At 48.3% G+C, this 27,955-nt stretch overlaps 1 protein-coding gene across 1 annotated transcript in view; it reads left to right on the top strand.

Annotated features, from left to right (window-relative positions):
• GRIN2A (glutamate ionotropic receptor NMDA type subunit 2A) overlaps positions 1–27,955 on the top strand; it is a 389,378-nt gene that overhangs the window by 209,944 nt on the left and 151,479 nt on the right. Inside the window, exon 3 of the mRNA XM_062180040.1 lies at positions 13,684–14,276. Coding sequence (XP_062036024.1) covers positions 13,684–14,276 — 593 coding nt within the window. The remainder of the gene's footprint in view (positions 1–13,683; positions 14,277–27,955) is intronic.

The following is a 27,955-nucleotide window of genomic DNA, read 5'->3' as shown; positions in this document are numbered from 1 at the left end:
AGAGGCCGATGGAACAGGGTGCCAAGCATGTCAGGTAGCAGCACCCTTCTTGCTTCATCCCTGCAGCTCCTGGGAGAGGCAGAGGCCTCCTGGCCATGGCCGAAGGCCACTTTGGAGTTAGACCTCTTGGTCTGAACTTCTGCTCTGAGGGACATCAGCTACGTGGCTTTGGACATGTTGGTTAATCTCAAAGCCGAACCAACAGCTTTGGTGCCATATCAGGGCTGGCTAGTTAGGCCCCAGCCATACAAGGTGAATCTTAACCTGCATTTTTTTAAAAAAAATTATTTTAGGTAAACAAATTTCGCATATTTCATATATACAGATTTTGGAACATAGTGATACTTCCCACCTTACCCTCCCTCCCACCCACACTCCCACCCTTCCTCCTCCTTTCTCTCTTAATTTTTATGATGATCTTTCAGTTTACTTTATACTCATAAGATTAACCCTACACCAAGAGTTCAACAAATAGTATGAAAAAAAAAAAAAACACTGTTTCTCAACATTAGAGACAAGGGCTGTAAACAATCTATTGGATCTCACAATGGCAGTTTCACTCCTACACATTACATTTTTGGGTACTTTGTTAGCACAGATCAGGGAAAATGTATGATATTTGTATTTTGGGGACTGGCTTATTTCACTAAGTATAATGGTGTCCAGTTGCATCCATTTTGTTGCCAAAGACAAGAATCCAGGCTTCTTCAGGGCTGGGTAGTATCCCTAGCCTGCATATTAACAAGATTCCCGCGTGACTGCTCTGCTCTCAAAGTTTGGGAAGTGCTTGTCTCTGAGCCTCACCCTCCTTGAGTGTGACTAGGGAGTAGAAACGCCTTCTCTGAGGTTGGTAGGAAGACAGAGTGCATTTGAAGCTCTCCTTCAGGCTGACCCAGCTCCCCTGTTTCCCAGCACAGAGGGGTTCCTGGGATGCGGGTTGCAGGTGGTCAGAGCCCCCTTGCAGGGACATGCGCACAGAGGTGACGTTTAGGAAGCCCAGGAGAGAGAGGGCTGCAAGGAGCCGTTTGATTGGCACCAGTGCTGGGCTGGTGGGCGGCACTGTCTGGGGTTTTGTTGTCTCACTGTGGTTGATTCTTTCATGATGACAACAGCCACAACAACCACACATCCTATGAATGGGCCCTCAATAGGCACTAAGAGCCATGGTACTTTGTCTTATCACAACAGCCTTTCAAGTAAGTGCAGGGAGAAAGGGAGGGGGGAGAAGAGCTTATGGGGGGAAGAGGGAGGTGTGTGGAGAGAGGAAGGACCCCTGACCTGTGTTTGGGAAGATGAACAAAAAATGACTTATATTATTCTCTATTTTCTGTAGCCAAGGTGGTAGAGGCAATCTTTGGTTGCACAGATGACACAAAGCTAATTCATAATTTCTTAAATAAAATGAGGTGATTAAGGGATCATGCAGTTAACAACAAGGGTATGTTAGCGTCAGGTGTGGCTTGAACAAGGCACCCACAGAGGCTGTCAGGGCTTGGTAGCTCTCCACCTTCCAGCTTTGCCTGTGGCTCTGATGGTTTGTCCCCAGGATGGTCTATAGTATTAGAATGGCTGCTAGCAATTGTGGCCAGCAGGATCTTCCCAGGATCGAGTGTAACTGCCGGAGACATTGACTCTTCCTAGTCCCTGTCTTCCAAGTCCTGGAAGTCACTCTGATTGTACCAGATTAGGATATTTCCTGCTCCTGAACTGATTATTGATACTCTGAGGATTTAATGACCTAACTGGCTTGATTGAACGAGGGGAAAGGATGAAAATTCACTGTTTTCAGGAAAGGAATAATGAACGCTAAATGGTCAGGATGACAGGTGGCCATCATGTGGCCCATTGAAGTTTGTGCATCTCTGAGAGAGCTGAGCAGCATGGCTTCAGGTGCACGGAGAAGGCCAGTGGCCCCACAGAGCTTGGGATTCACAGGTTCTGTGTGCTTCAGTTTATCAGCTCCCCAAAGACCTGATCCTGTGGCCTCTCTCTGGCTTCTAGAGGTGCGGGGCAAAGCTTCCCATGTGAGAATAGCTGGACATGGCTCCAGACAACGCATCATTGCTGATGGCCCTGTTTGGAAGCTTGGTGTCAGGTGCTCATGGAGCACCAGGTGGGGCCACCTTGGGCCTTTCCTGTGTTTTCATATAGAAAATAGGGCCCGGGTCTTAGCAGGTATCTCTTTGTGGCTGGCCCTGCTAATGTTCTAGAAGGCAGAGCTGGGTCCATGAGCGGCAATCATTGTGTTGTGCTGGATGAACCAGAGAGTGTTGGGCTGTCTGGCAGCAGGAGGCGAGGAATGCATCTGTGCAGGCATTTGTGCATCGTTTCCTCCAGCATTGCCGTGCATGCTCGCCAGAGGGACTGCTTGGCTCTAGATGGTGAGGATCTGGGATGTTCCAGCCACAGTAGTTGAGGTTGGGGTACCAATTGACACAGTGTTGCAGCAGTTACGTGCCTTCCTGCGCCTTCTGTGCAGGCTGTTGGCGTAGGTCAGAATTCCAGAGGGCAGAACAGGGCTAACTACATGAACCTCCTGAGTTGGAATAGAATTAACCTAGGGATTGGATCTAGACCCCTTACCGTGGTCTCCAGGGTACTCACTATGACTTGGCCTCTGCTCCTTGCCCTAACTCATCTCTCACTTGTCTCATTTGCTCACTAAGTGTCCACCCCTCTGTTCTTCCCCCTGGTCTTGGAGTGACACACCACTCCGACTTCTGTGCACATGGCTCCTTCCGCTCGGCAGCCTGCCTGTCCCCTCCCCACCCCTAGGATTTGCCTGGCTGCCTCCACCATTGTCTCCATTGGATCCTCTCCAGCGTACGGGCCAGAAGTCCCTGTGGCAGTCTCTCCACCCAGCTCCTGAGCTACGACATCATTCAGTCCCTTTGACATTGTTCTGTGTACTGATTTCCTTCTTCCTTGTCAGCCTCTTCCTGGTTGGAGGTAAAATTTGTGAACGTGGGAGCTTCCCCTCGGAAGCCACCTTCCGTAGTTCACCTTCCTGGAACGATGCCTGGCACACAGCAGAGCTGGTAACGTGTGTTGAGTGAATGACAGACAATCGATAGATGAATGAGTGTGTCTCCCCTGAGCGGTAGATCTGGCCGGTCTGCTGAATACGTACATACGTAAAGCACTGGGACTCCTTCCTGCACCCTCACAGTCTCAGAGTGCAGGTGCCAGTTAGATTGGCAGGGCACCCTGCAAGGAGAGGGGGCCAGGATGGAGAAGGGTGTCGTGTCTTGGCCTCAAGAGGGGGCAGGCACCATTCCGACCTCTCAGCAACCAGATGACCAGTGGAGGGCTGAGGGGTGAGGTGTTAAAGGGCAAGGTGCTGAAAATTCAGCAGGCATCAGGGGACTAGGTAGGAAGTGGAGATGCTAAATACCCACGATGGACGTGGGGTGGGGCCTGAAGCCATAAGCTGCCATTCTCATGACTGTTAATACCAGCTCAGCTTGGCTGTGTCTTTCCCATGTAACTTGTGTGCCTGTCCCCTGGAAATGTTCACAGCAACACTTGGAAGTGATTAGTATTACTGTCACGCCCATTTTTCAGATGGAAAAACTGAGGCTAAGGCTAAATAATTCCTTTGTGGTAAGAAGCAGATCCCAGGCAGGCTGTTAGCAACATCCATGTTCCTCCTGTGAACCCTTCCCCTTTGTGGATGTTTTGTAAATACTTGGCATGTGACGGCAGCATGACACAAGAGGGCACTGAGTTCGGATTCAGGAGACCCTGTGTTTGTTCAGCTGGACCACAGCGGGTTGACGTGAAGTGTGGCGTAAGGCATGCTAGGTTGTGGAGCCTCAGTTTCGTCCCCTAGGAGACAGAGAAGTTGGATTCAGCTTTGCTGGATGTGCTGTGGACCCCTGCAGGTATAAACAGTACCCCAGCAGCGATGGGAAGCCGAGGTTGCATCCTGAAGTCTTAGACGAGCATTTTCAACCCTGGCGGCTCACTGGACTCCTTCATGGGGTAAAACAGGCATCCTTGGCCTGTTCAGGAGTGATGCAGGAGTGGACAGTGGGGAGTGGGGGGTGGAGGGTCTCAGTTTTAAAGATTAATAGCTGCTGAGCTCTTGAAACGTGGCTAATATGGCTAAGAAACTGAATATTTAGTTTTCTTTAATGCTTTAAATAGGGGACAGGTGCTCAGCCCAGTGGTTCAGATGCCCATGCCCCGTATCCGAGTGCCTGAGTTCAGTTCCCAGCTCTGATCCTGACTTCAGCTCCCTGCTAATGCAGGCCCTGGGGAGTAGCAGGGATGGCTCAAGTGACTGGGTCCCTGCCAGCCATAGGGGTGACTTCTCAGCTCGCTAGTCTAGCCCTGGCCACTGTGGACTCTGGGGAGTGAACCAGCGGATGCAAGTACACACTTGCTTACTCTCTTCTCCCCTCTTCATACCCACAGATAGGATAAAATAAAATATGCACACATAGTGGCCGGCGCCATGGCTTAACAGGCTAATCCTCCGCCTTACGGCACCGGCACACTGGGTTCTAGTCCCGGTTGGGGCACCGGATTCTGTCCCAGTTGCCCCTCTTCCAGGCTAGCTCTCTGCTATGGCCCAGGAAGGCAGTGGAGGATGGCCTAAGTCCTTGGGCCCTGCACCCGCATGGGAGACCAGGAGAAGCACCTGGCTCCTGGCTTCGGATCAGCGAGATGCGCCGGCTGCGGCGGCCATTGGAGGGTGAACCAACGGCAAAAGGAAGACCTTTCTCTCTGTCTCTCTCTCTCACTATCCACTCTGCCTGTCAAAAAAAAAAAATATGCACACATAGCTGTTAGCTATATAATGGGAGGCCAGGCCAGGATGAGGTTGAGGGCTTGGTAGCTCTGGGTAGCTATGGTCCCTGCTCTACCCCAGTCTATGGAGTCCAACTTTATAATTATCTCACCTAAGTCCCATCTTGCCCATCGTAGTCTGAGAGGCCAGACTCTGAGCCCAGCCCGGTGTTCCTCTCCTTGTCTCTGAATCAGAGCACTTTAGCCACTGTGCAGAGCTACCCTAGCTGGGAACCCAGCAGCCACCGGAAGCTTCTGATGAAACTTCTCCATGTGATCCACCTGCCACACTTCTGTGTATCCATCCAAAGGAAACAGAATCTCCATCTTGAAGGTGAGGTATACGTCATCTGTCGGTACCTGTGGGAGCATTGGTTTCAGGATCCACTGAAGATACCTGAATCCATGGATACCCCAGTCCCTTACATAAAATGGCTCAATATTTGCATGTAACCTGTGCAACACCCTCATGTACTTTAATCATCTCTAGATTAATTAAGAGGGCCAGTGCAATGTACATAGTTATACTGTATTGTCTAGGGAGTAATGACAAGGAAAGACCCTGTATGCTTTCAGTGTAGGCACAATTATTTTTTTTAAAACTTTTATTTAGTAAACACAATTATTCTTTTAATAATAGTTTCAGTGTGTGCTTGGTTGAAGCCTTGGCTGAGGAGCTCACGGACACAGAGGTCAGCTGTGTCTATACATAGCCGTGTCACCCAGCTTCACAGAAGGAGCAAATCCTGCCTTATGCGACCATATAGGTAAACCAGGAAGCCCTTACGCTATGTGAAATCAGCCAGACTCAAACACTGCATGAACTCACTTATATTTGGGATCCACAAAGGTGAAACTCCAGAGCAGAATGCTGGTGGTCAGTGGCTGGAGGGACGGGGGAAACGAGAAGATGTTGTCCCAGGGGACAAAGTACAGTCCGGACATGAGTAAGTCCCGGAATCCTGATGTCCAGTAACTGTGGTAACTGTGGGTGACAATAATGTCTCAGATGCTTGATATTTGCAAAAGCCTGGGCGTTCGATATTCTCATCACTCATATTTAAAAGGCAGCAGTAAGATGAGGGATGTGTTAATTAGCTTGACTATGACAATCACTTCACAATGCATACATCCATAAAAACCTCAGGTTGTACACTTGAATATACACAATATCTGTCAATTTTACACACCAGTAAAGCTGAAAAAAATAAGGAAAGAAAGGTTAAACTTCTTATTTGAAGAGAAAGAGGAGAGGACAGAGAAAGATAGTATTTGATTATTTTTTTTAAAGAAGTGCGGTTGGATTTGCTCATGAGAGGAGCAGAGAGGGGGTTAGAGTGTAAATCTCCCACTAGTCCAGTGAGTGCAGGTTTCTTGGGGAAGAATTCTGTGTTTTGGGCTGATGGGGTTGGCATGGTCTTGGGAGATGGCGCACAGAGCAAGTGCAGAGTCTGTGTTCTTCCAGAGCACACCTTCGTTGGCTTCATCAGCTCATCCAACAGTGCACCTGTCACATGCTTGTGGAATACCTGGTCCCTCTCAGGTACTGCAGTGGATGTTAAACCCCTAACACTGGGGCTGCTATGTGTTTCTACTTTGTTATGAAGACCAGGGAAGCTGCTGGAAAAATTTAAGGGAGGGCTTGAGAAGGGGTGCACCATACTCTGATATGAACTTCAGAATGATAGGTCCAGTGTCTGTGTGGCAGGTGGGTGGGAGGGGGCAAGACAAGCTCGACAGGAGGCTCCCTCTGAAGTTAGAGAAACTTCCAGATGTCTGAAAACGAGCTGGTGCAATAGAGAAAGGAAAAGAAATAAGCCTGAGACATGATGAAGCAGCTGTGGCTGCTCTAAGTTTGGGTGGTGATTAACTGCCGTAGTGAATGTGGGAAGATGGGAAGAAATATCTCCTTTCCTGAGAGGAGTGAAGTGGGGAGTTGAATGTAAATCATTAACTGGTGCAAGGAGCGGGCGTTGCTTCAAGAGGAATTGTTTGTGGGCAATGGAGTGGATATGTTTTTTTATTTTTATTTTTATTTTATTTTTTTGACAGGCAGAGTGGACAGCGAGAGAGAGAGACAGAGAGAAAGGTCTTCCTTTTGCCGTTGGTTCACCCTCCAATGGCCGCCGCGGTTGGCGCGCTGCGGCCGGCGCACCGCGCTGATCCAATGGCAGGAGCCAGGTGCTTCTCCTGGTCTCCCATGGAGTGCAGGGCCCAAGGACTTGGGCCATCCTCCACTGCACTCCCTGGCCACAGCAGAGAGCTGGCCTGGAAGAGGGGCAACCGGGACAGGATCGGTGCCCCGACCGGGACTAGAACCCGGTGTGCCGGCGCCGCAAGGCGGAGGATTAGCCTATTGAGCCGTGGCACCGGCTTGGAGTGGATATGTTTTTAAGAAATGGTATCTGGGCCAGCGCCGTGGCTCAATAAGCTAATCCTCTCCCTGTGGCGCCGGCACCTAGGGTTCTAGTCCTGGTTGGGGTGCCAGTTCCGTCCCGGTTGCCCCTCTTCCAGTCCAGCTCTCTGCTGTGGCCTAGGAGTGCAGTGGGAGGATGGCGCAAGTCCCTTCACCCGAATGGGAGACCAGGAGAAGCACCTGGCTCCTGGCTTTGGATCAGCACGGTGCGCTGGCTGCAGCGCGCCAGCCACAACAGCCATTGTGGGGGTGAACCAATGGAAAAGGAAGACCTTTCTCTCTGTCTCTCTCTCACTGTCCACTCTCTGTCAAAAAAAAAAAAAAAAAAAGAGAAAGAAATGGTATCTGGGTGTGATTTTTCCCGTCGACACCAGTCTCCTCTCTACACTGATTAAAGACTGCATGTGAGATCATCCATGTTGGGGAACTTTTCTGGCTGGATGTCTCAAGAGAGACTGAGAGGTAGTTAGCCACAGCCACACCCACGCAGACTTGATTTTGATCTCCATTCCTGGAAGCAGTGTTGGGAGTAGATGAACATTCTGATTCTGCATCCAGGCTGCCTGGCTCGGCCATGGACTAAGTTTGTGACTCTGGGCGACCTTGTATTCTGTGAGCCTCAGCTTTTAAATCTGCGACACAGGATGATGATGAGACCTCCCACCGTGTGGTGTGTAGAGCCACACGTTGATATTTTCCATGCAGTCCAGCCATGACGATGTGGTGGTGGTGGTGGAGGAGAAGAGGAGGATGGGGAGAGTAGGTGCTCATGGGATAGATCGATTCAGCTTATGTGTGCCTGAGAACACGGTTCATCTGAATCCTCATGTTTTTTGATACATTCACATTCACCATGGAAACTGAAACAAAATGTTTATAAGCTCAGCTGTTGCACTGTGAGAATACAGAAAGTCATTAGGGGCTCAGCAGGACCGTCCTGCTAGAGGAGCAAGCAGATTACCAAGGGGTCTCTCTTGATCTTGGCTGGGTCATCTGCCTCAGTTTCCTTATGTTGCTGCCCTCCCAACCCCACCCCCAGCAGCAGAACGCAAGCTGTGAAGTGGTGCCAAGTTGACCATCATGACCAGTTCTCTCCTGCTTCCTGGGGTGAGCTCCCTGTTCATCCATCCCCTCAACAAATATTTATCAGGCTCCTAGTGCGTGCTAGATGTTGTGCCAGCCTCTTGAGTAGATACCAACTCGAATGAGACTCATCCTGCTGTCGAGATGAGACAGAGAAAAGCAAATCAGCTTTGAAGTTCAGATGCTCAGGTCCGGAAATTCCAATTCGGAGGTCAGGGGTGTGGCACAAGCATCAGGTTTGTTCATAGCTCTCCCCCGGCTCTACTGTGTAGCGAGGAGTGACAGCCACTGATGTGTGCAAGAAAGCAGCAGATTCACCTTGCAGTGACCATGCTGTTGTCACTGTGGCTATGTGGGACTTAGACAAACCACTTAACCTCTCTTCCTGCGTCTTTACGAGATATGCCATCCTCTTGCCCTGTCTTTGGGATAGTTAAGATCAAAGGGATAGCAGGTATGTGCTTTATAACCTTCCTAAATGGGTAAGTGAAATGAAAATTGCTGTTATTGAGTCTTAGTGCCCAGGGTGTCAGGTGTCACCAGGGGAGCTCAGCGAGCTCTGGAACCTTCCAGAACAGGATCTAATGCTCTCAACCTGCTCTATAGAGACCTCAGTTATGGGAGGGAGGGGAACCAAAACGCAGTCTAGAGCAAACGCCCAGAATCCCACACACCATGCCTCCCTCGCTGTGTGTTTAAAACAGTTTGTTCTGTGTTCTGCAGAGCAGTGAGTATGGGGAGGGAACTGCTTTTGCTTCAGAACCGAAGTGGGTGTATGAAATCTGTTCCTCTCCCCCGGCTGCACATTCTACGGAAGCCAAGTGCCAGAGGTGGTCAGAGACTGATCTGTAGAATCCCCACAGTACAGGCGGAGCAGCGGCGAGAGGAGCTAAGTGCAGGAGCCTCTACTGTTGGGGCAGGAAGTGAGAAAGATGTGCAGGAGGTTGGGGAGAACGGACTTTTAGGTTTATCTGCTGCCAGGTCCTGGGATTGCGGCCAAACTCCCCATCACCTCCTCCTCCTGCCGGTCCCTAAAGTCACCTCAGAAAAACCCAGAGCTGGATGGGAGCTTTTTCAGTGCCTGCTTGTGCAGTTAGGTTCTGCAGTACCTCCTTGCTTCCATCCCCACGAGGGGTGTGCATCCCTAAGGTCCTTGGGCCACAGTTGTTTTTGACGTTTAAGCTTCAGATGCCAATAAGCACAGTGGCACGGTGTAACTGTGTGAGGCCCGTGAAGACGCTGGCGATGGGTTCTCTCCAAGGCCTGGATTCATTTCCTGTGAGGAAAGACAGCTCCTTCCTGTCTTCATGCGGTTCTCCCCGGGCTCAGAAGGAATGGTCTGGTTTGCAGGAGGAACCGGGGCTCTGAAACCAGCATGTCAGTGGCTGTGGGAGTAGTAGTTTTGGAGATAGGAGAAAGATGCCTTTGGGTTTCTGGTTGGGGCCCATGCGGTCTGAGGCTGTGGAGAGGAGTCAGGCATGGGTAGATGTGTCCCTTACTCCCAGCAGTTTATCCCCTGCTAACAGCAACCCGTGGGATGGTGGTCATTGTTCCCATCTTCAGGTGTGGAAAATCAGAGCCAGAAAGGCCAAGTGCTGGCCAGCTGGTGCAGAGCCAGGACTTGAACGGGAGTCCAGCAGCCCCACAGCCTGTGATATGTCAACCACGAAGCTTGGCTGGTGCTCACAGGGAGGGGACTGGGGAGTCTGAACTTAGTGTGGCGGTCCCTTGGGAGCCATCAGTGGCGATAGAGCAGGGGAGTGGCCTGGTTTGGGCAATGTGCTAGGAATTTCAACCTGGCAGTCATGCACATGGGGCAGGGTGCTGAGATGCTCCAAGTCCAGAGTGTCAATCACCACCTTAGGAGGTGGGGCATGGCAGGAAGTACCAAGGGTACTGACCAATGGGAAAAATAACAGGGACTTAGAATTTGCCGTGCACTTGATATTTAATGCATACTGCACTGGACGCCCCAATACCAGTACTTAATTTTCAGACCTCATTGAGGAAGGACTGTCACTTGCAACAGTAGAGCACAGGGCTGAAAAGCTTGGGTTCTCAAAGGCAGGCGAACCTGATTCATACCCATTGGCCCTGGGAAAGGCACTCTACCTCTGGGTTTGCTTATTCATAAAAGGGGCACAACTTAGCAAAGTGTTTGGAGGTGACATCACATGAGATAGGAGTCAGAGGTATTGAGTAACGTGACTCTCGTAGAGTAAGTACTCCTGGATGTTAACCACGGTAGTTATTACCATGGCCACACCTACTTTCCAGATGAGGGAGCTAAGGCTTTAAAGTTGAATGGTTTTTCCCAAGGCCACAGACTTAAAGTTGGAATTGGTCCATCTGACCGCCAAAACTACACTGCTATCCATCCTGGAGAGAAGCTGCTGATGGGGATAGACTAGGAGGGTTAGGGGAGAGACTCACCTCAGGCTAAAGGGGAGGGAATAAGGATGACACAAAGCAAGCATTTTTTCCTCTTTCCCAGATGACCTGTGGCAAACGGGCTCTGGGCAGGTGAGCGGCTGTCCCCATGATCATCTTTCCCCTTCAGCCATGCCCTCCCTTAGGCATGGAGAGCCACATAAGACAGTGTTTTCTTACAGCACATAAAGTTCCTGGTGGATGCCCTGGTAATGTCTGACTCGTAGTACATGGAGCCAGGGTGTTGCAGGGTCTCAGGATAGCATGTGTGACCTCCACCTTTCCAGCTGTACCAGTGATCCAAAGAAGTGTGTGTGTGTATGTGTGTGTGTGCGCGCACATGTGTGCTGTCTCCTACACCCTTTTCATTGGATTCCCACTCTGTGATGAGAACTTCGCTCCATTCCGCAGTGACTCAGTGCAGGAAGATGTTGATGCATTGCCTTGGGCAGTCACCATGGGGCTTTGATGACCGGCTTCTTCAGAGGCATCATTGTTCTATGGGAATTACTGCTTTTCTTTTGTAATTAAGTTTGGAACATTTCAGTCCCATCCCAAGAGGCACCTGACAGTGCGTGGGATTGATGAAGGCAGCTGCCTGTAGACTCTGTGTCTGTGCAGTCTTCTGTTGGTAGCTTCTTTATTTTGCCACCTTTTTGGGTATTTAATGATGTTCTCTGGACAATAGCTGAGGCGTATAAGTCTTCTGTATTTTCCTCCTTATCAACAGGACACTTAGAGTGTTGCATAGAGGAAAGTTTCCCCAGTGTAGAAAGGGACAGGTGATGATGTTGAAAGGTTTGCTTTGTTTTGGATGAAACATTCAAGATCCATACAAAACACAACTCAGATCCTGAATTCTTTCCTCTTCATTTTCTGTTTAAACCATAAACATTCCTCGTAGGCCTCACTCACAGCATCATGTACTTAGATCTTTCTTCATTGTCCATTTATCGATGTTTCATGAGCCAAGCCAGGTGCTGTGGGCAGAGAGATGAGGACAGCAAAGTCTCTGCCCTTGAGGCACTCAGGCTTGTTGAGATGTGATTTAAAATGATTAATCAATTCAAGAACATTGAATTTCTCCAAAAGCTACTGTGGGGAAGAAGATAATTACCCAAAGTCTTTAAATCTGTTACCCACTTTAATTGATTTAATTAGGAAAAATTCATAGAACCATAATGTTGAATGGAGCCCAGAAGGCATTTATTTATTCCTGTTACTTCTCTCTGCCTTTAGGCCAACACTGCATTCAAATTATCCCCCCAAATCCATGCATTTCAGAAAAGAGCAGTCATTTAATAAGAACTGTAGCTTTTGGCCCATTCAGATAAAGCTTTCAGTGAACACCCAGAGGGAAAATGATGTAGACTTGTCGCAAGCGTTGATGTGCAAGGCCACAAAGCATTGTTCTGAAAGACACAAATGGCATCAACCACCCTTGACACGCACGTGTGCTCAGACGTGCACTTGAGATGGAATTCCCATACCACTGAGGTATGCCAAATGCACATAGAAGACGCGGGATTCAAAATGCAAACATGGCTGTAATGTGATAATGATCCTTGGAGAATTCTTTCAGCTCCCAGAAAAAAAGAAACGTGTCTCAGTGTTTGTCAAGTCCTGTTTTGATCTAACACGGAGGCATACCTTCTGTTTAGCTGGCGTTTTTGCATCATGCCAGCCAGTCAACAACATGTTTGAAGCATCTGCTAGGAACAGAGCTCAGATGATCCCAAGAAGGCTGTGGTTGAGTGTTAGAAAGGGGACTGAACGCCGAGTCCCAGAACCAAAGCTCAGATGGTCACTTGCTGTGTGTCCGTGTTGAGCCTTGTTTCCCATGGCCAACAGTACCAAGCCCCTGAGATCATTTGTGGGATTTGGGGAGTTATGGGATGTGAAAGTATCTATGAGTTGTGCAATTGTGTCATAACGTGCCTATTCTAAGTGGAAATTTGTTCTCATGATCACAGATTGGTAGAGACATTAGGGCTAATGGCCCTTTAACACCATACCACTTTCCAGCATACGGGCACTCAGTGGCTCCCCCCATGGAGACTAACCCTGTGGACACAGCCCTGTGTGCAGGGATCCTGGCAAGATCTTCAACATCATTTCCTCCCCACTGCTTCATCGACCATAATGCATTTATCTGCAGTCCCTGGACCCCAAGACTCCTCCATCTGTAATGTCCACCTTATCCCCTCTTGCTCACCTGAATGCTCCTTCGAGATTCTCTTATCTCTCAGTCCTCAGTTCATAAAAGTTGCTCTTCCTCAAGTTCCCATCGGATCTATGAAGATATGAAAGTCAGTGTCTGACCTGTGTATCTCTATTTCCCCCAAGGTCTAAAATGATGTTGCACCTCGTAACGAACTCAACACATACTTGCTGAGTGGATAGATGTTCGCATAGCATGTTTTACGCTCTCTATTAGACAGGAATCTTGAGTTCAAGTATTCAGACTGGCTCATGGGAACATGGGAATTTATTGGCTCATATGAACAATAGGTCCAGGGTAAATGGCCTCAGGGAGAGGGAAGGCTGCAACAGTAGGTCACCAGGAATCTGTTTCTACTTCCTGATGCCATTTGATGTATGTTGGCTTTGTTGCTCCATCGTGAACCTGGGGACCAGATAGAATTTGTTCTGTTGCAGCCATGTACACTCAAAGGGAAGGAGGGCGGGGGCAAGACGAAGAGAAGAGATGATGGGCAAGCAAAATGGCAGATGTCCTTCCCTGCAGTAGACAGGGGTTTTCCTCATCTCTGTATTTCTGGCGTCTGCTTTGGAGCCCAGCATTCAGTAGGTGCTCAGCAGTGTTTTTGAGCAAATAGATGTGTGCTTTATTTTCCCTTATTTCCAGGTAGAAACTTCTTTAATTCCCTAAAGACAGATGGTTCTGTATAAACTGCCTTCTGCCTCATGCCGTGTTTTGCTTTCTTTTTGCCCATCGGCAGGATCCCACGTCTACTTTCTTCCAGTTTGGAGCATCCATCCAGCAGCAGGCCACGGTCATGCTGAAGATCATGCAGGATTACGACTGGCACGTCTTCTCCCTGGTGACCACCATCTTCCCCGGCTACAGGGACTTCATCAGCTTCATCAAAACAACCGTGGACAACAGCTTTGTGGGCTGGGACATGCAGAACGTGATCACGCTGGACACCTCCTTCGAGGACGCCAAGACGCAAGTGCAGCTGAAGAAGATCCACTCCTCCGTCATCCTGCTCTACTGTTCCAAAGACGAGGCCGTGCTCATCCTGAGTGAGGCCCGCTCGCTCGGCCTCACCGGCTATGACTTCTTCTGGATTGTCCCCAGCCTGGTTTCTGGAAATACAGAGCTCATTCCCAAAGAGTTTCCCTCAGGACTCATTTCGGTCTCCTACGATGACTGGGACTACAGCCTGGAGGCCAGAGTGAGGGACGGTCTCGGCATCCTAACCACTGCGGCGTCTTCCATGTTGGACAAGTTCTCCTACATCCCCGAGGCCAAGGCCAGCTGCTACGGGCAGACGGAGAAGCCGGAGGCCCCACTGCACACACTACACCAGTAAGAGAGAGCTCTTTGCTTGTCTGCTTGTCTCCTAAAGTGGATCACAGTTTTGAGGTCGCTTGTTTAGATGTTTGTTGATGGAAATATGCACGGAAAACAGATCAGGTTATGTGTGTGCATTTGGGATTTCTGTTGTGTTTAGTTTCACTCTGCTTTCCTCTCTTCCTCTTTTCTCAACTCCTTTTGCTTTTAAGATAAATAATATTATATTTTATTTCCTAAAAATTACATTTTTAATAATGTATTCTAGAAACTGACAAATGGAATGCTGTCTCTCTCTCCCCCTCTCTCCCTCTCTCTCTCCCTCTCTCCCTCTCTTTCTCTCTCTCTCTCTCTGTATCTCAGGTATATCTAAGTTCCTTATAATGCGCACATCACACTCTTCAATATAGATGAAACGTGATTTATTTATCCATCCAATCCATGTAATGATTACAGCTTTGTTTTTGTCAGATTTTTCCCCCTTAGAAGCTGAACTGCAGCGATAATCATCCAGCTTGACCCTGCACACGTGCAATTATTTTCCTAAGATTCTTTCTAAAAAGCGGGAGTTTTGGGTCATAAGTCATGTGTATTTTAAAATTTAAATAGCTGTGACCCAGCCGTGGTGCAGAGTAACTGTGCCAGTTTCCATTCACACCCACAGGTTGTGACGTCGCCCACTTTCCCACATCCCCAGCAACTGTGGCTGTTGGGGGGGGGGGTGGAAACTGCCCATGCTGGTGCTTCTGGTCTCAGACTTTGTATTTCTTCCCTCCTCATACTCTAAGTATTTTTGTGGGCCATCGGACGTCTTGGCAACCATCACACTTAAAGCTTAATTATATTCTGTCAAATGGACGACTCCTGATTCATTTGACCACTGCCAGCTTGGTGGACATGGAGTCAGTTCGATGTTTCTGAGAAGTCTCCTTGTTCCCTGTGGCCCGGCACTGGCTCAGCCGTTCAGATTGAGAACCATCACCGCAGACTCGTTTGGTGTATTTGTGTCCGATGCTCACCGATTCAGTCCGTACTTCATTCCTCAGATAACGAGCAGCGTGGCACTGTGACTGAGGGACTGGGCTCTGGAGTTAGTCTGTCTGGTTTCAGATGTGGTCTCCTCTGCTTGCTCTGTGCCTTGGATGACCATTTTACCTTTGTGGGCTGAGATGTTCATTGTGAAATTATAACAGCCCCCACTCTCTCAGCGGTCGTTCCCCAACTTTGGCACACGTCAGAATTTTGGGGAGAGCTTGTTACATCACAGACTGTGGGCTCCGCACGTCCGCGTGTCTCAAGCAGCCGCAGTAAGAGCATTTGCGATTCTGGCAAGTTCCTGGGTGATGCTGACCTTGCTGCCTGGGGATTTTGTTTTGAGAACCTGTCTTCTGGGGGTCGTTGTGAGTGTTAAATGAGGCAACGCGTGAACAGTGCCGCTCAGCGCCATGCTAGCGTTGCCCTCAGTAATTAGTTAAGAACTTTCAGAGCCATGAGTGAAGTTCTTGGCCATTGTTAACAACAGCCAGTAGATCATGTGAGTTTATGGCAGGAGAGTACAGGGTCGCTCTAAAATATCTGAACCTTTAGCAGTAGAGGTTAGGTTTCTCTCTGCACTGGGGCTGGAGGCGTGTGTGTGTGTGTGTGTATGGTAGACAGTATACTTCTTTCTTTTTATTTTTTATTTATTTATTTATTTTTGACAGGCAGAGTTAGACAGTGAGAGAGAGAGAGAGACAGAGAGAAAGGTCTTCCTTCCATTGGTTCACCCCCCAAATGGCCACTACCACTGGTGTGCTGCATTGATCCGAAGCCAGGAGCCAGGTGCTTCCTCCTGGTCTCCCATGCGGGTGCAGTGCCCAAGCACTTGGGCCATCCTCCACTGCCTTCCCGGGCCACAGCAGAGAACTGGACTGCAAGAGGAGCAACCGGGACAGAACCGGCACCCCGACCGGGACTAGAACCCTGGGTGCTGGCGCCGCAGGCAGAGGATTAGCCTAGTGAACCACGGCGCCAGCTGACAGTATACTTCTTTACAATTAACGCACACCTGAGAAAGGAACTCTTCAATTGAGAAATCATGGTCCTGTGACAGCTTCCCTTCCTCTCCTCTTCACCTCCTTAATAATCCTGTTTCTACATCGCCTTTTGCAGCATTTTAAATAATTGTCCAAATACCAGGAAGAAACTCAGGTAAATCAATGTGAGACCCGCAAGCCTCTTAGAGAGTGGGACTGCTGCCAGCCCAGAGACAAGAGCCGGGCTAATGAATTCCTTCTGCTGTCAGGAGTGTGCCCTGCAGCTGGGATACTCAGACATGTGAGGTTTTGATGGAAATGTAACTCAATTGTAGGGCAATTGAACTTTGCACAGGAGAAGGAATTTGGGCAGGATAATTGGTAAAATATTCAGATCCCTTTCCAGTGGCCACCCTGGATTCCGTTTTTTAAAATGAAAACCCTGCTGTTGTAAAAATTGTGTTTGTGCCATTTCCAGAAATTAAGCCTTTAAATGCAGCAAGTTTGTAACTGCGATTTCAGCCCCCAGAGAAACACGCATCAAAGGCAGTAAGTTGGCATCCACTGCCTGGTGTTTAGCCAGGCATCTCTGCACCCACAGAGGACCCATGGTGCTCACGCAGGGTGTAAGGTTGGGAAGGAGCACAGGAATCTCTGTTGAACCCCTCAACCCCGACATGCCCAGTGTGCCCACACTCACCGCAGGAGGGTGTGAGCCACGTGCCCTTGGCCACAGCTGGAGCAAGCCCAAAGAAGCCCGTCGAGAAAAACAAAGCTCGTAGGGGTCTCTGGGTTTCCACCCTCCACCCTCCCTCCCTGCACGCACAGACCTGGTGCACGTTCAGAGGAGTTAGGAAATAGCTTCAGTCCTTGGAGACCATGCACTGCCAGGAAGATGGGGGAAACTTGTCTAGAGACACAGTCAGGTAACAAGAATTCTTCTGCTCAATATTGACCAAAAACAAACAAACAAAACAAAACAAAAAACAACAGGAGTGCAGAATCTGATAAAATGCCCAGCCCAGCACTCACCATGGAGAAGCAAGACTGACATGCCACATTTGTTTCAACATTTTAAAGGCAGTAAAACATTCATGATAATGTAGAAGTCCTGCTCAGACCTCTCCCCCGTCCCACCTTCCTCCCCTGGTCCCCGGAGGGAAAACACTGGGAGGCATTTGGTATTCATCCAGATCCATGGACATGTTTTTCTACTTAAAGTTTCAATGCATGCAGAACTTTAATAAGTTTGTGGACATTGTGCATGGTCTGGAACAATTTTTAAATCTTTTGTTTATTTGAGAGAGGGAGAGAATAAAACCCAGTGTGCACAATAGCAGGAAGCCAGAGTGAGAAGATGGAACGGGGAGCTGAACCCAGGCACTCCGGTGTGGGACATGGGCTTCCCAGCTGGCTTCTTAATTCCCTGACCAAATGCCTGCTCCCACCTGATATTTTAATTTCATTCTCTATGAACTTTTTGAAGTACCCTGGTGTGTAACCACATACCCAATTCATTGTTTGTTTGTTTTTTTCCTAAATTTGAAAGGCAGAATTACTGTGAGGGAGGCAGGGACACACACCCCCCTCCCATCCTCTGGTTGGGTCATCTGCTGTTGCTCTCGGGGGTACATTAGCAAGGTGCTGGCCCAGAAGTGGAGCGGCCCTGGGTGTGGTTCTCAGCCCGTCACAGCCCGGGTCCCCTCAGTGAAACCTTCAGGTATGAATTCAGCTGAAGCTATTTGCCTCCTTCATGATTCACATGCTACAGCAAATGAGTGAAGGTTATTTGTTTACCAGATGCTTAGCAAAGACAGACCTTCCTGTCCCCATTGGGCAGCAACCCCTAACTCTTGAGCCCTTGGCTTCCACAGAACAAGCTGATGGATCCAGCTTGGGCTGCAGATGTATCTGTTCTCTGCCTTCAGTCACCCCTACAAGTCACTTAGGATCTGCAACCTCCACGCACATCAAAGGAGAGTGATTCAGGGGCCGACGGGACACTTACACAACAGGATATAAATCAAGAACTAAGATGGATATGCTGGTGTGTGTGTGTGTTCAAGATCCTACCGTGAACCTGTTTTTGCCCTTGGGGTTTCAGAAAAAAAAATACTAGGGGAAAGGGGGACATTTTCTTTCTATTTAATATGCCTCCTTTTACAGAAGAGACTTTGAAAAGAGCAGTCAGCATTTTCCAAAGTTCAAAAATAGCTCAGCTGCGTTATGTAAGCTCCTTGCTCCTGCACAGTTATTAAACATCTGCCCCTTCAAGCACAGAACACAACACTAGTGACTCCCAGAGCCTTGAGGGTCTGGGCAGCTCCACCCCATGCACCTGTCCACTTCATTAAGGCTTGGGGCCCCTGGAGGCAGTGTGGTATCTCGGGTAAGGGTGCAGGCCCTGGAGCCCAGCTGCCTGGGTTGGAATTCCTGAGCTACACTTTTCCCAGCGTTCTGCTGAGTGTCTCAACTCCTTCAAGTGTAATATATGCATGAGAAAAATAGAAGAAAAGTTATCTGCTTTCTCTGCCAGTGCTTGGGACGTGGTGCGGCAGTCTACAAATGGCTGCTCTTGCTAATGAACTCGTGGTTGTAAAATCGTGAGAGAAGCAAGTGTATTAGCATGCCATGCCCACAATACAACCATGCCTTCACTCTCTAGAAATGCATGTCCTGTCTTCTGTGCGCCTAGCGGTCAGTCACCTACAGTGGAGAGACCCAGAAAGGCCACCAGATAAACACCAACTGAGACACAGTTGCCATTGGTCTCTCCTCTGAGGTCTGGGTGCCGGTGGAGTACCCCATAGCTCAGGCCCAGCTCCCCAGGTGAGGGGTCAGGAGGAAAGGAAATGTCCGTGCAGTAGAGCATAGCACCTGGAGAAGGGGAAGGGCTGCATGACCCACGCACTGTGGATGGTTTCCACGTCCACGCTTCTTGCTGGTCGCTTTGCTTCTCTGTGCTGGTGCTTGTGGTCCCAGCCAGGAACATCTAGGTTGTCCCTCGGTTCAAACAAGGACACTCAGATGAAGTTTCATCTCTCATTTTAAGACTATGCATGTATGGGGATGTAAAACATTAAATGTGTGCTGTCAGTATGTGTACGTGTGAGTGAATACATGTACACACATGTGTGTGTGCATATGTGTGTATATGAAGGGTGTGTGTGTGTGTGTGTTTTCCTCATTGGAGGAGATACATTTTGCACCTACTGAGTAGGAGCCATAGAAAGACAAGGTGGTTGCTCTACAGACCTAAGCCCTCTTGCCACAGGTAGTATTGCTACCTTGAGAGTAGCATGGTCATGGGGAGAGGGACTGTGTGGGATTGAGAAAGCTCATGGGACTGCTGGTATGGCAGACCTGACTATGTAGCACATTCTCACCAGGTGCAAGCTACTAGCCCTGTGAACCCAGGAGTTTTTATAAAGTGTGTGTGTGTGTGTATAGGAGAGAGAGAGCAAGAGAGAGTGCTTACTCCAACAGAACTAAAGTATGTATGTAAAACACTTAGCATGGTGCCTGGTCCATAAGTGGGCATTTCACAGATAGCTGTTAAGTCATTATCATCATAGTATTATTTTTTGCCATCATCATCACTTTATTTTTCTGAATTGTTTGACAAAGACTTTATTGCCCAACAGTTACCATAGTCAGGTATCTGTTTTTCTACATAATTAACAGTGAGGTTGTTAAGCAACAAATAAAGTGTTGATTTTCATCACTTACTTCTTTTTATCTGTTTTCTTCACTCTTCCTTCCAAAACGTCACACGTCACTCCGGAGGCAGTGAGGTGTTTTTAAACACCACAGCCAAATCACCACTTTAATTCATCCTTGTAAGACTGAGAGCTGCACTTAAGAGAGGGATACATTTCAATTTCGTTCTTTAATGGCTGAGTTATAACCGCGTGTCTGTGGCTCCCGTTTGAGTGAGAGGGTAGGGCGTGGAGAAGTTGCTGACTTGGAAGCCAGGTTGGTGAGTTCCAGTAGATCTATAGCACAAGAGAGGGGGAAAACACATCTCCCCGTGGAGTTACGAGTTAGTACTGAAGGGAAGTTGTTGGGTCTTAATTGATGATACCTGGCTTGACCACGTACGTGTTTCCCATTAACTTCTTGATTTATGAAGTCGGGCTTCTGCTTTCAAGAAGCAACAATGATGTAAATTATTGGCCTGACAGGCAGGGAAATGGAAGGAGGATATATAAGTGAGACAGAGTTTAATTCATGTCCAAGTTACATTGAAACTTTTTTTCCCCATCTTCGTTTCTAAAATAGCCATAGGAAAATTCCTGGGTTAATGACTGTACTAAACCTGGGTGAAATATTTTTTATTTGATCATCTGAATTATCGCTGTTGGTTTCTTTTTTAATGCCAATAAAATGGCCCGCTCAGTTAATTCTCTGAGCTTGACTGCAGCTAAAACTTCCCCGGTGAATGTGATAACTCTTTGTGGGATCACCATATGCTCCACAAACATTGCGTTCTGTGCCATCAGACGCCCTGGAGACGGAGCCGTCGTGCGGGCCTGTGCTGTAATTCTGGTAGGGACCTTGGACTTGCAACGAGAGGAAAGGCTGGGCCTCGGAATAAATCAGCAAGCATTGTCTAGTGAGAGAACCCAAGGGCAGGTGCCAAGTTGAGAACACACAGTGTCTTTCAGGAGGCTGTCCCCTTGTGGGATGTCAATGTATACAGCTCCGTGTTCAAAGCTCTTGCCCTGAGCAGGTTGCTTGCTTTCTTTGAGCCTCCTCTCCCTTGGTTGTAAACAGAGAAAATTCTGAACATGGAGGACTTGGGGTGACACTCATCATGCAAGATTAAAGGCATGTACTTTATGTAGCCAAGCATCCACGATACAGTTGGCCCCTCCCAGATGTCACTTCTCCCCCTCCCCTGGACCAGCTGCACAGCCCAATCTGGCCTTCTCCTGTGTCCTGATGGACCCGTGAGAGGTGGGCTGCGCCCCCTGGGTGTTCAGCCGAGAGCTAAGTCGACAGCCTCTCTTCAGCATCATCTCTGTTTTTGCCTACTCTCCTGGAACGCAGCCCTCTCTTTCTTGGCTAGAAGTCAAACGTTCCGTATGCCAGCTCTGCAAGGCAAGTCAATCATTTCCAATTGGCATCCAATGAATAGCTCGACAAATGGTTGAAACCCGATGCTGGCAACTTGGAGGTACAGAAGTTGGCTGTGCCTTTACTTTGAGGGAAAGGTGGTTTGGGTTGTTTTGGGGTCACACATAAAGCACAAATATTGTTCGGATTTGCCTTGGGTTGGATGCGAATCTTTGGATTTTGGAACCAGCACGCCTAGAAAAAGATGCATTGATCTGTTTCCTCCAGGGCTGAATAATAGAGAAGTTTTCATTTTGAAACCTGGTAATTTGGTAATATATACTAATTATTTGCTGCAACTCTTCTTCTGTGAAAAGATAAATCAAATGAAATCACCATCTTAATTACTCTGGTGCCTGCTATCAGAGTGTTTCTAGGTCTGTTAAAATTTCTCCTTTATTTGTTCTCATTTTATTTGAAAGACAAAAAGAGAAACAGACCCAGAGACATCTTCCCTCTGCTGGCTCGCTCCATAAATGCCTGCAACGTCCAGCAGGACCAGGCCAAAGTCAGGAGCCTGGAACTCAATCCAGCCCTCCCATGTGGGTGGCAGGGACCCAAGTACTTGAGCCATCAATGCTGCCTCCCAGGGTTTGCATTAGCAGGAAGCTGGATTGGAATCAGAGCCAGGACTTCAAGCAGGCACTGTATTACAGGATGCAGGCATTCCACGTGGTGTCTTTAACTGCTCCTCCAAACACCTGCCTCTGTATTGGTCTTAATGTATAAGCTCAGGGACCAGTTGGGAGATGATGACGTAAACAGGAGAGGAGATGGTGACTTGGAGCAGAGTGATGACTGAATTCAGAGAGAAGTAGGTGGGCTTCATGCATAATCTGGGTCTAAAAATAACAAGACTGTGGTAGACTAATATAAGATGATAAATATAATAGTGAATGATTTTTCAGTTGTACAGCTGAGTAGATTGGTGGAAGCTTTTATTAAACAGAAGAAACTGGGGAAGCAGGGTTTGGGTTTAGGGAGTCAGGAACAACATCTGACTTCAGATGTCTTCATTGGATGTAATTTTGAGGTAGCCAAGGAGAAATCCCAAGTAGATAATTGAAGAGTCTGGGCTTAGATGGAAAACAGAATACACAGCATTTGAACTTATTGATGGCAGTTAAAGCCTCAAGATCGATGACATCACCTAGGGAAGAATGGAAAATAAGAGGAGGGTCTAGGTTCAAGCCATGAGGACTTCCAACACCAATCGTCAAACAGCCCCAGGGGCAAGGAGGATCCTGGAGAGAAAGAGCCAGGCTGTGAATCCAGGCGCTTCACCCCACATGGAGACTCTGCATTCCCAATTTTCGGTTGTTGGGGAGCCTGGTGGGTGCCCTGTGCCGTGTCTGCGGCATGCTAGACATTGTGATGGGTCTCACGAGGCTCCCCAGGATGTATGATCAGTAGTAGACACTGCTAATCTATGGGTTTAGTACAATCAAGTTACATAATCATGCCGGCATTTTAAAGAGACGGCAAAGTTTATGGTGTGATGAACTTCCAGCCAAGTCATCCCAGGGGTGAATCCTTTGAGGGTAGAAAGCCCCCAGCACTCCTGGGCTTCAGCCATGGCACCCATGCCAAGATTTGGATGTGGAGTAAGGAGGAGGTGAGAGGTCAGGCAGGGAGCACAAACCAATCTCTGCTTTTGTTTAATTCTGGATATGATTTGCGAAATATCTGACATTGCACAGGATAACAAAAAAGTCTTTTCTGCCCAAAGAGAGAAGCATGGGTAGAGTGCCTGTGTTGGGAGTCCAGGGGTCTCTCCACCGGTCTCCTTGCTTCTCTACTTCCTTCTTCTGGTTTCATGGCCATGCTGCCTCACCGCAGGTGTGGCAGAGCCCCCATCCAGCTCCTGCTGACTCGAAGCTTGGCCTGGATCCCAGGGATGGAGGAGTCTCTGTCCAGCTTGGTGGTGCTAGCTGTGTTCCACGTGGGCGGGGGAGGCCAGCCCCATTTTCACACAGACCCCAAAGTTCGGTGAATGAACTGGCAGATCTGCTGATGCCTGGAGAACTGTTGTCCAAAACCTCACCGCCAGTTTCCTGAGGGTTTGCCTCACTTGGTTAAGCCCTGGCCGAATAGAAGGGCTGAACACATTCTACCTCATTTCTCACATCCTGGAGAAGAGCTCTCCTGAGACTGGTGCTCACTTCCTTTTCATTCCCATCACTGTTAATAACGGGAAAATTCTTAAAATTTAATTAGTGCATCATTATGTGTAAGGGCTGGGGAGACTTTAAATTTCGTAAGTTACATTATGTAAGCATGGGTCTTTTAAAATGTGGCTGAATGGAAAAGTCAAAGAACTTAAATGATGAAGCTTGGCAGGTGCCAGTGCCTCTTATCTGCCAGTTGGTGTGAAGACATTAACATGTGGTCCTTAGGTGTGAGTTAGGATGCTTTTCTCGCAGGCAGTAATCAGCTGAATTCAAACTTAACGTGCTTGAACTGCTTCACCTGACAGAAATTGCAGCGGCAGCGTGGGTTTCAGGTATAAAATAATCAAGGTTCTGGCTGTTTGGCCACGAGCTCCTGTCTCTGCTCCAGAGGGTGTGGCCTCTGTTCTCTAACTGGCTTCCTCATCGCTTCAATTTTCTGTTGGCCACACCTGGGATCACGGCCTTGCTCATGGCCAGAGGAGGTCATGGGCTTATCTTTGGGCTAACAATAGTTATTTTTGAACACGTTATGTACTGACCAACTTGGGCTCCTGACCAATCACTAAGAAGGCAAATAGGGTAAGGTGAAAGCAGACCAGACCTACTCCTGCCGCTGGGGATGGGGTGAACTTCCCCTGAGGTCTGCGGCTTCTGATGGGAGGCCTACAGTCTCAACAAAACAGGAGTCCTGTTAGGAGTGGGGAAGAGGCCGGTGCCTTGGCTCACTAGGCTAATCCCCTACCTGCAGCGCTGGCACACCGGGTTCTAGTCCTGGTCGGGGCGCCGGATTCTGTCCCGGTTGCTCCTCTTCCAGTCCAGCTCTCTGCTGTGGCCCAGGAGTGCAGTGGAGGATGGCCCAAGTGCTTGGGCCCTGCACCCCATGGGAGACCAGGAGAAGCACCTGGCTCCTGCCATCAGAGCAGCGCGGTGCACTGGCTGCAGCATGCTAGCCATAGCGGCCATTGGGTAGTGAACCAACGGAAAAAGGAAGACCTTTCTCTCTTCTGTCTCTCTCTCACTGTCCACTCTGCCTTTCAAAAAATAAAAATTTAAAAAAAGTGGGGAAGAGAGAAATGAACGTGGGAGAAACCACTAGGAAGTCGGAGACAGATCATGACTCACGTTACAGTTGAGGAAGCTGAAGGCCAGTGCAGCTGCACAACATCACCAAAACCACACAGCTAATGTAAGCAGAGCCAGAATCCAAATCCAGTTTTGTTTGGTTTGAACTCCCCTATCCTACAATCAGAGTCTACAAATTGGCCTGCATTGTTTGGGTTTTAAATTTTAAACAAAGCTGATTTCTATTGTCATCGATAACTGGCCATTCTGAACAGTACCAGTGACAAAATACTCACACTGTGACCACTCACTCTGCCCACTTCCCTGCCCCACCACGTGACAGTGTCCAGGTCACGTGTCCAGCCGTGGGCACTGGCTCTTGACTGGGTGATTCTGTTGACCTCCACATTTGTATGTTTATCCTTTCCAGAAGTCAAACCCACTTGAATGAATATGACACGATTTTACCCATCAAAATGAAATTCTTAGCCTACCTTGAAGAAATATGGAAAGTGAGAATCCCACATTCCAACCTGGTGGCCTAGCTGGAGTGGCTGCTGGCTTCAGGCTGAGAAAGGCCTGCCGTGTGCACCTTAGACTTCACGTGGGTGCCTTTTCTTTATGGTCTTCATTTGCGGTCTGTTTTAAGCATTTTATCTTGATCACGAAACATCTTGAGCTTCTTCTGTTACTTTTCTCGTGGTCAGCATTGTTTATAATCATAACCCAAACAGGAGCCTGATGCACCTTGGGATTCATCTGTATTGGAAGGAGGGGTGACAGCAAGCACTGCTATCTCATCTCCAGAGAACCAGACCTGGGTTAGCACAGCCGGATCCACGGAGCCCATGGATCTCTCTGATCCTGTGTGCTTCAGCGTTGCTGGTCAAATGTTCCCACGGCCAGCTGCTTGTCGGGTCATGTAAAGAACTGCTGGTCTGCAGTCTCCTGTGAGTAGAGGGTCCCCGCGAGTGGAGAGGGGCCCCTGCTAGTTCACCTGCATCTCAAAATGAAACCGGCTTTCAGAGTTCTGGCTGGGACACGGCAATCTTAGGCGGAGTGGTTGGGCACTTTGTGGTGCTCCCCCTTTGCTCAACCTACAGGGAGTTTCAGTCGTCTGTGCCTAGCATGGTTTGCCCAAGGCAAGATCTTCTTGAATTATCCAAGGAGCGTTCTCACTCATGGGATTGTATTAATTTAAGAAAATTTTTTAAAGAAAGCATTTTCTCTAGTGGGTGTCTAGCTTTTCTGCCGTATCATGAAATTTGTCAAATGAGTGGCAAATACTGGAGTCTGATGGAATTCATTTGCTTCTTTAAGAATCGGCCCTGAAAGTGTGAAATGTATCATTTAATCTAGTAAAGCATGTAGTTATGATTTTTCCTCTTGATAGTACTAGAGTTTTCACTATTTGTGTAAAAATAATTTGGGGGCTTATAAATTATAATTGCTAAGGATGTAATCATTTGACAGGTTTAATAGATTTGTTTTCCTTCATTAACTTTATCATACTGACTTCCACTTCTGATCAAGATGGAGTACGAAGGACTGGGTATATCCTGCTGACTAAAAAAGCAAAAATGAACAAGAATATTTGAGGTGATTTTTAAAATATTTTAGAAGATTTATTTATTATTTGGAAGACAGAATTACACACAGAGAAGGAGAGACCAACACACAGAGAGGTATTCCATCTGCGGTTCCCTCTCCAAATGGCTGCAATGACCAGGACTGGGCCAGGCTGAAGCCAGGAGCTTCATCTGGGTCTCTCATGTGGGTGCAGGGCCCCAGATACTTGGTCCATCTTCCACTGCTTCCCCAGGTGCGTTAACAGAGAGCTGGACTGGAAGTGGAGCAGGTAGGACTTGAACCAGTGCCCATGTGGGATGCTGGCATCACAGGTAGCAGCTCACCCTGCTACATCATAATAAACCACCCAGAGGGGTTATTTCTGATATAAGATAGGAAGTAAACTCCGTAAGTGTATTTATGGCACGACCACTGCTCTGGGAGTTTCCAGGCTACAACTTAAGGAGGGGAGCCCCCAAGAGCTCCTGGTGGACTTCCTGAGTTGAAGAAGCAGCAATGAGGCCAGAGGCACAAGGCCATTGGATTTCCCAGGACAGCACACCTGGGGAAAGTGATCTGCACAGGTGGAGAGTAGTAGGTGTCTGTCCAAGGTTCCCTTGCACACAGAATCTCTGAGACTCTCTCTGAGTGCAGAGACCCACATATGGGGGAGGAGACTGCCCAGGGCCAGGAGAGAAACCCCCTCATGGTTTAGAAGGAAATGAACACGTCTGGTTCTCTCCTCGGGCTGGGGATGTGTCCCTTCCCAGTAGCCACACTGGAAACTCTCTGTGTGCAAGGGCTTTGGGTTGGGTACACAGAAGCTGCTGCTTCAGTACTGGAGAAAGATCGTGTTCTAGAATGCTCGGAAGCATTCCACGTTCCAAGTAACTCAGTCGTGCCAGAACAGAGGTCAGGGACGGGAACTCGCCAGGATCAGCACACAACAAGTTAAAATGTTCATTTCCAGAAGTTACCAGGTATGCACAGCAACAGGGACATGTACCCTGTTAAGAACAGAATAATCATATCACAACTCGCACAGACTGACGCTAGAATAGGCAGATGGGGATATTACCATACAAAGTGTCTGTAGCTCTCTCTTCCATGGGTTCAAACATTTTAATAAAGACACAGAAAAACAATATGAAAATTCGTATCCAACTTCCAGATACAGAAACTACATTGTGTGAAAAGATAGTTAAACTGGGTGTGGTTAATGGCAGATTTGACGTTGAGAGGATTGGTGATCCCGAAGACAAGGCAACTGAAACTAATCAAAATGAGACTCGTAGGGAAAAACCATTTAAAAATGAATCAAGCATCCGTTAGAGTCTTAATATATGTTTAGCCGGAGTCCCTGAAGTAGAGGAGGCATGAAGAATGCTTGAAAAAATAGTGGACAGAAAATTGTCCAAATCTGATGAACACTAGAAAACCATAAAGACTTCATTGAATTCTGGTAATGAGAAATATAAACAAACATCACATTCCTCAAAATCAGTGTTAAGGATACAGCAACTTAAAAGATACGGCAGAGTGAAAATCTGCCAAGTGAAAAAGACATGTGTTGTGTACATACAAAGAAAAGAACTGGGTGCTCTGTGGCATAGCAGGTGTAGCCACCACCTGCAGTGCTGGCATCTCATATAGATGCAGATTCAAGTCCCAGCTGCTCCACTTCCAATCCAGCTCCCTACTAATGAGCCTGGGAAAATGGCGAAAGATGGCCCAAGTGCTTGGGCCCCTGCACCCACGT

The sequence above is a fragment of the Lepus europaeus genome, chromosome 21, assembly GCF_033115175.1.
Source record: "Lepus europaeus isolate LE1 chromosome 21, mLepTim1.pri, whole genome shotgun sequence".
In the NCBI taxonomy this organism is placed as follows: domain Eukaryota; kingdom Metazoa; phylum Chordata; class Mammalia; order Lagomorpha; family Leporidae; genus Lepus; species Lepus europaeus.
Note: the sequence above shows the minus strand (reverse complement) of the source record. Positions and strands in the feature narration are given on the sequence as shown.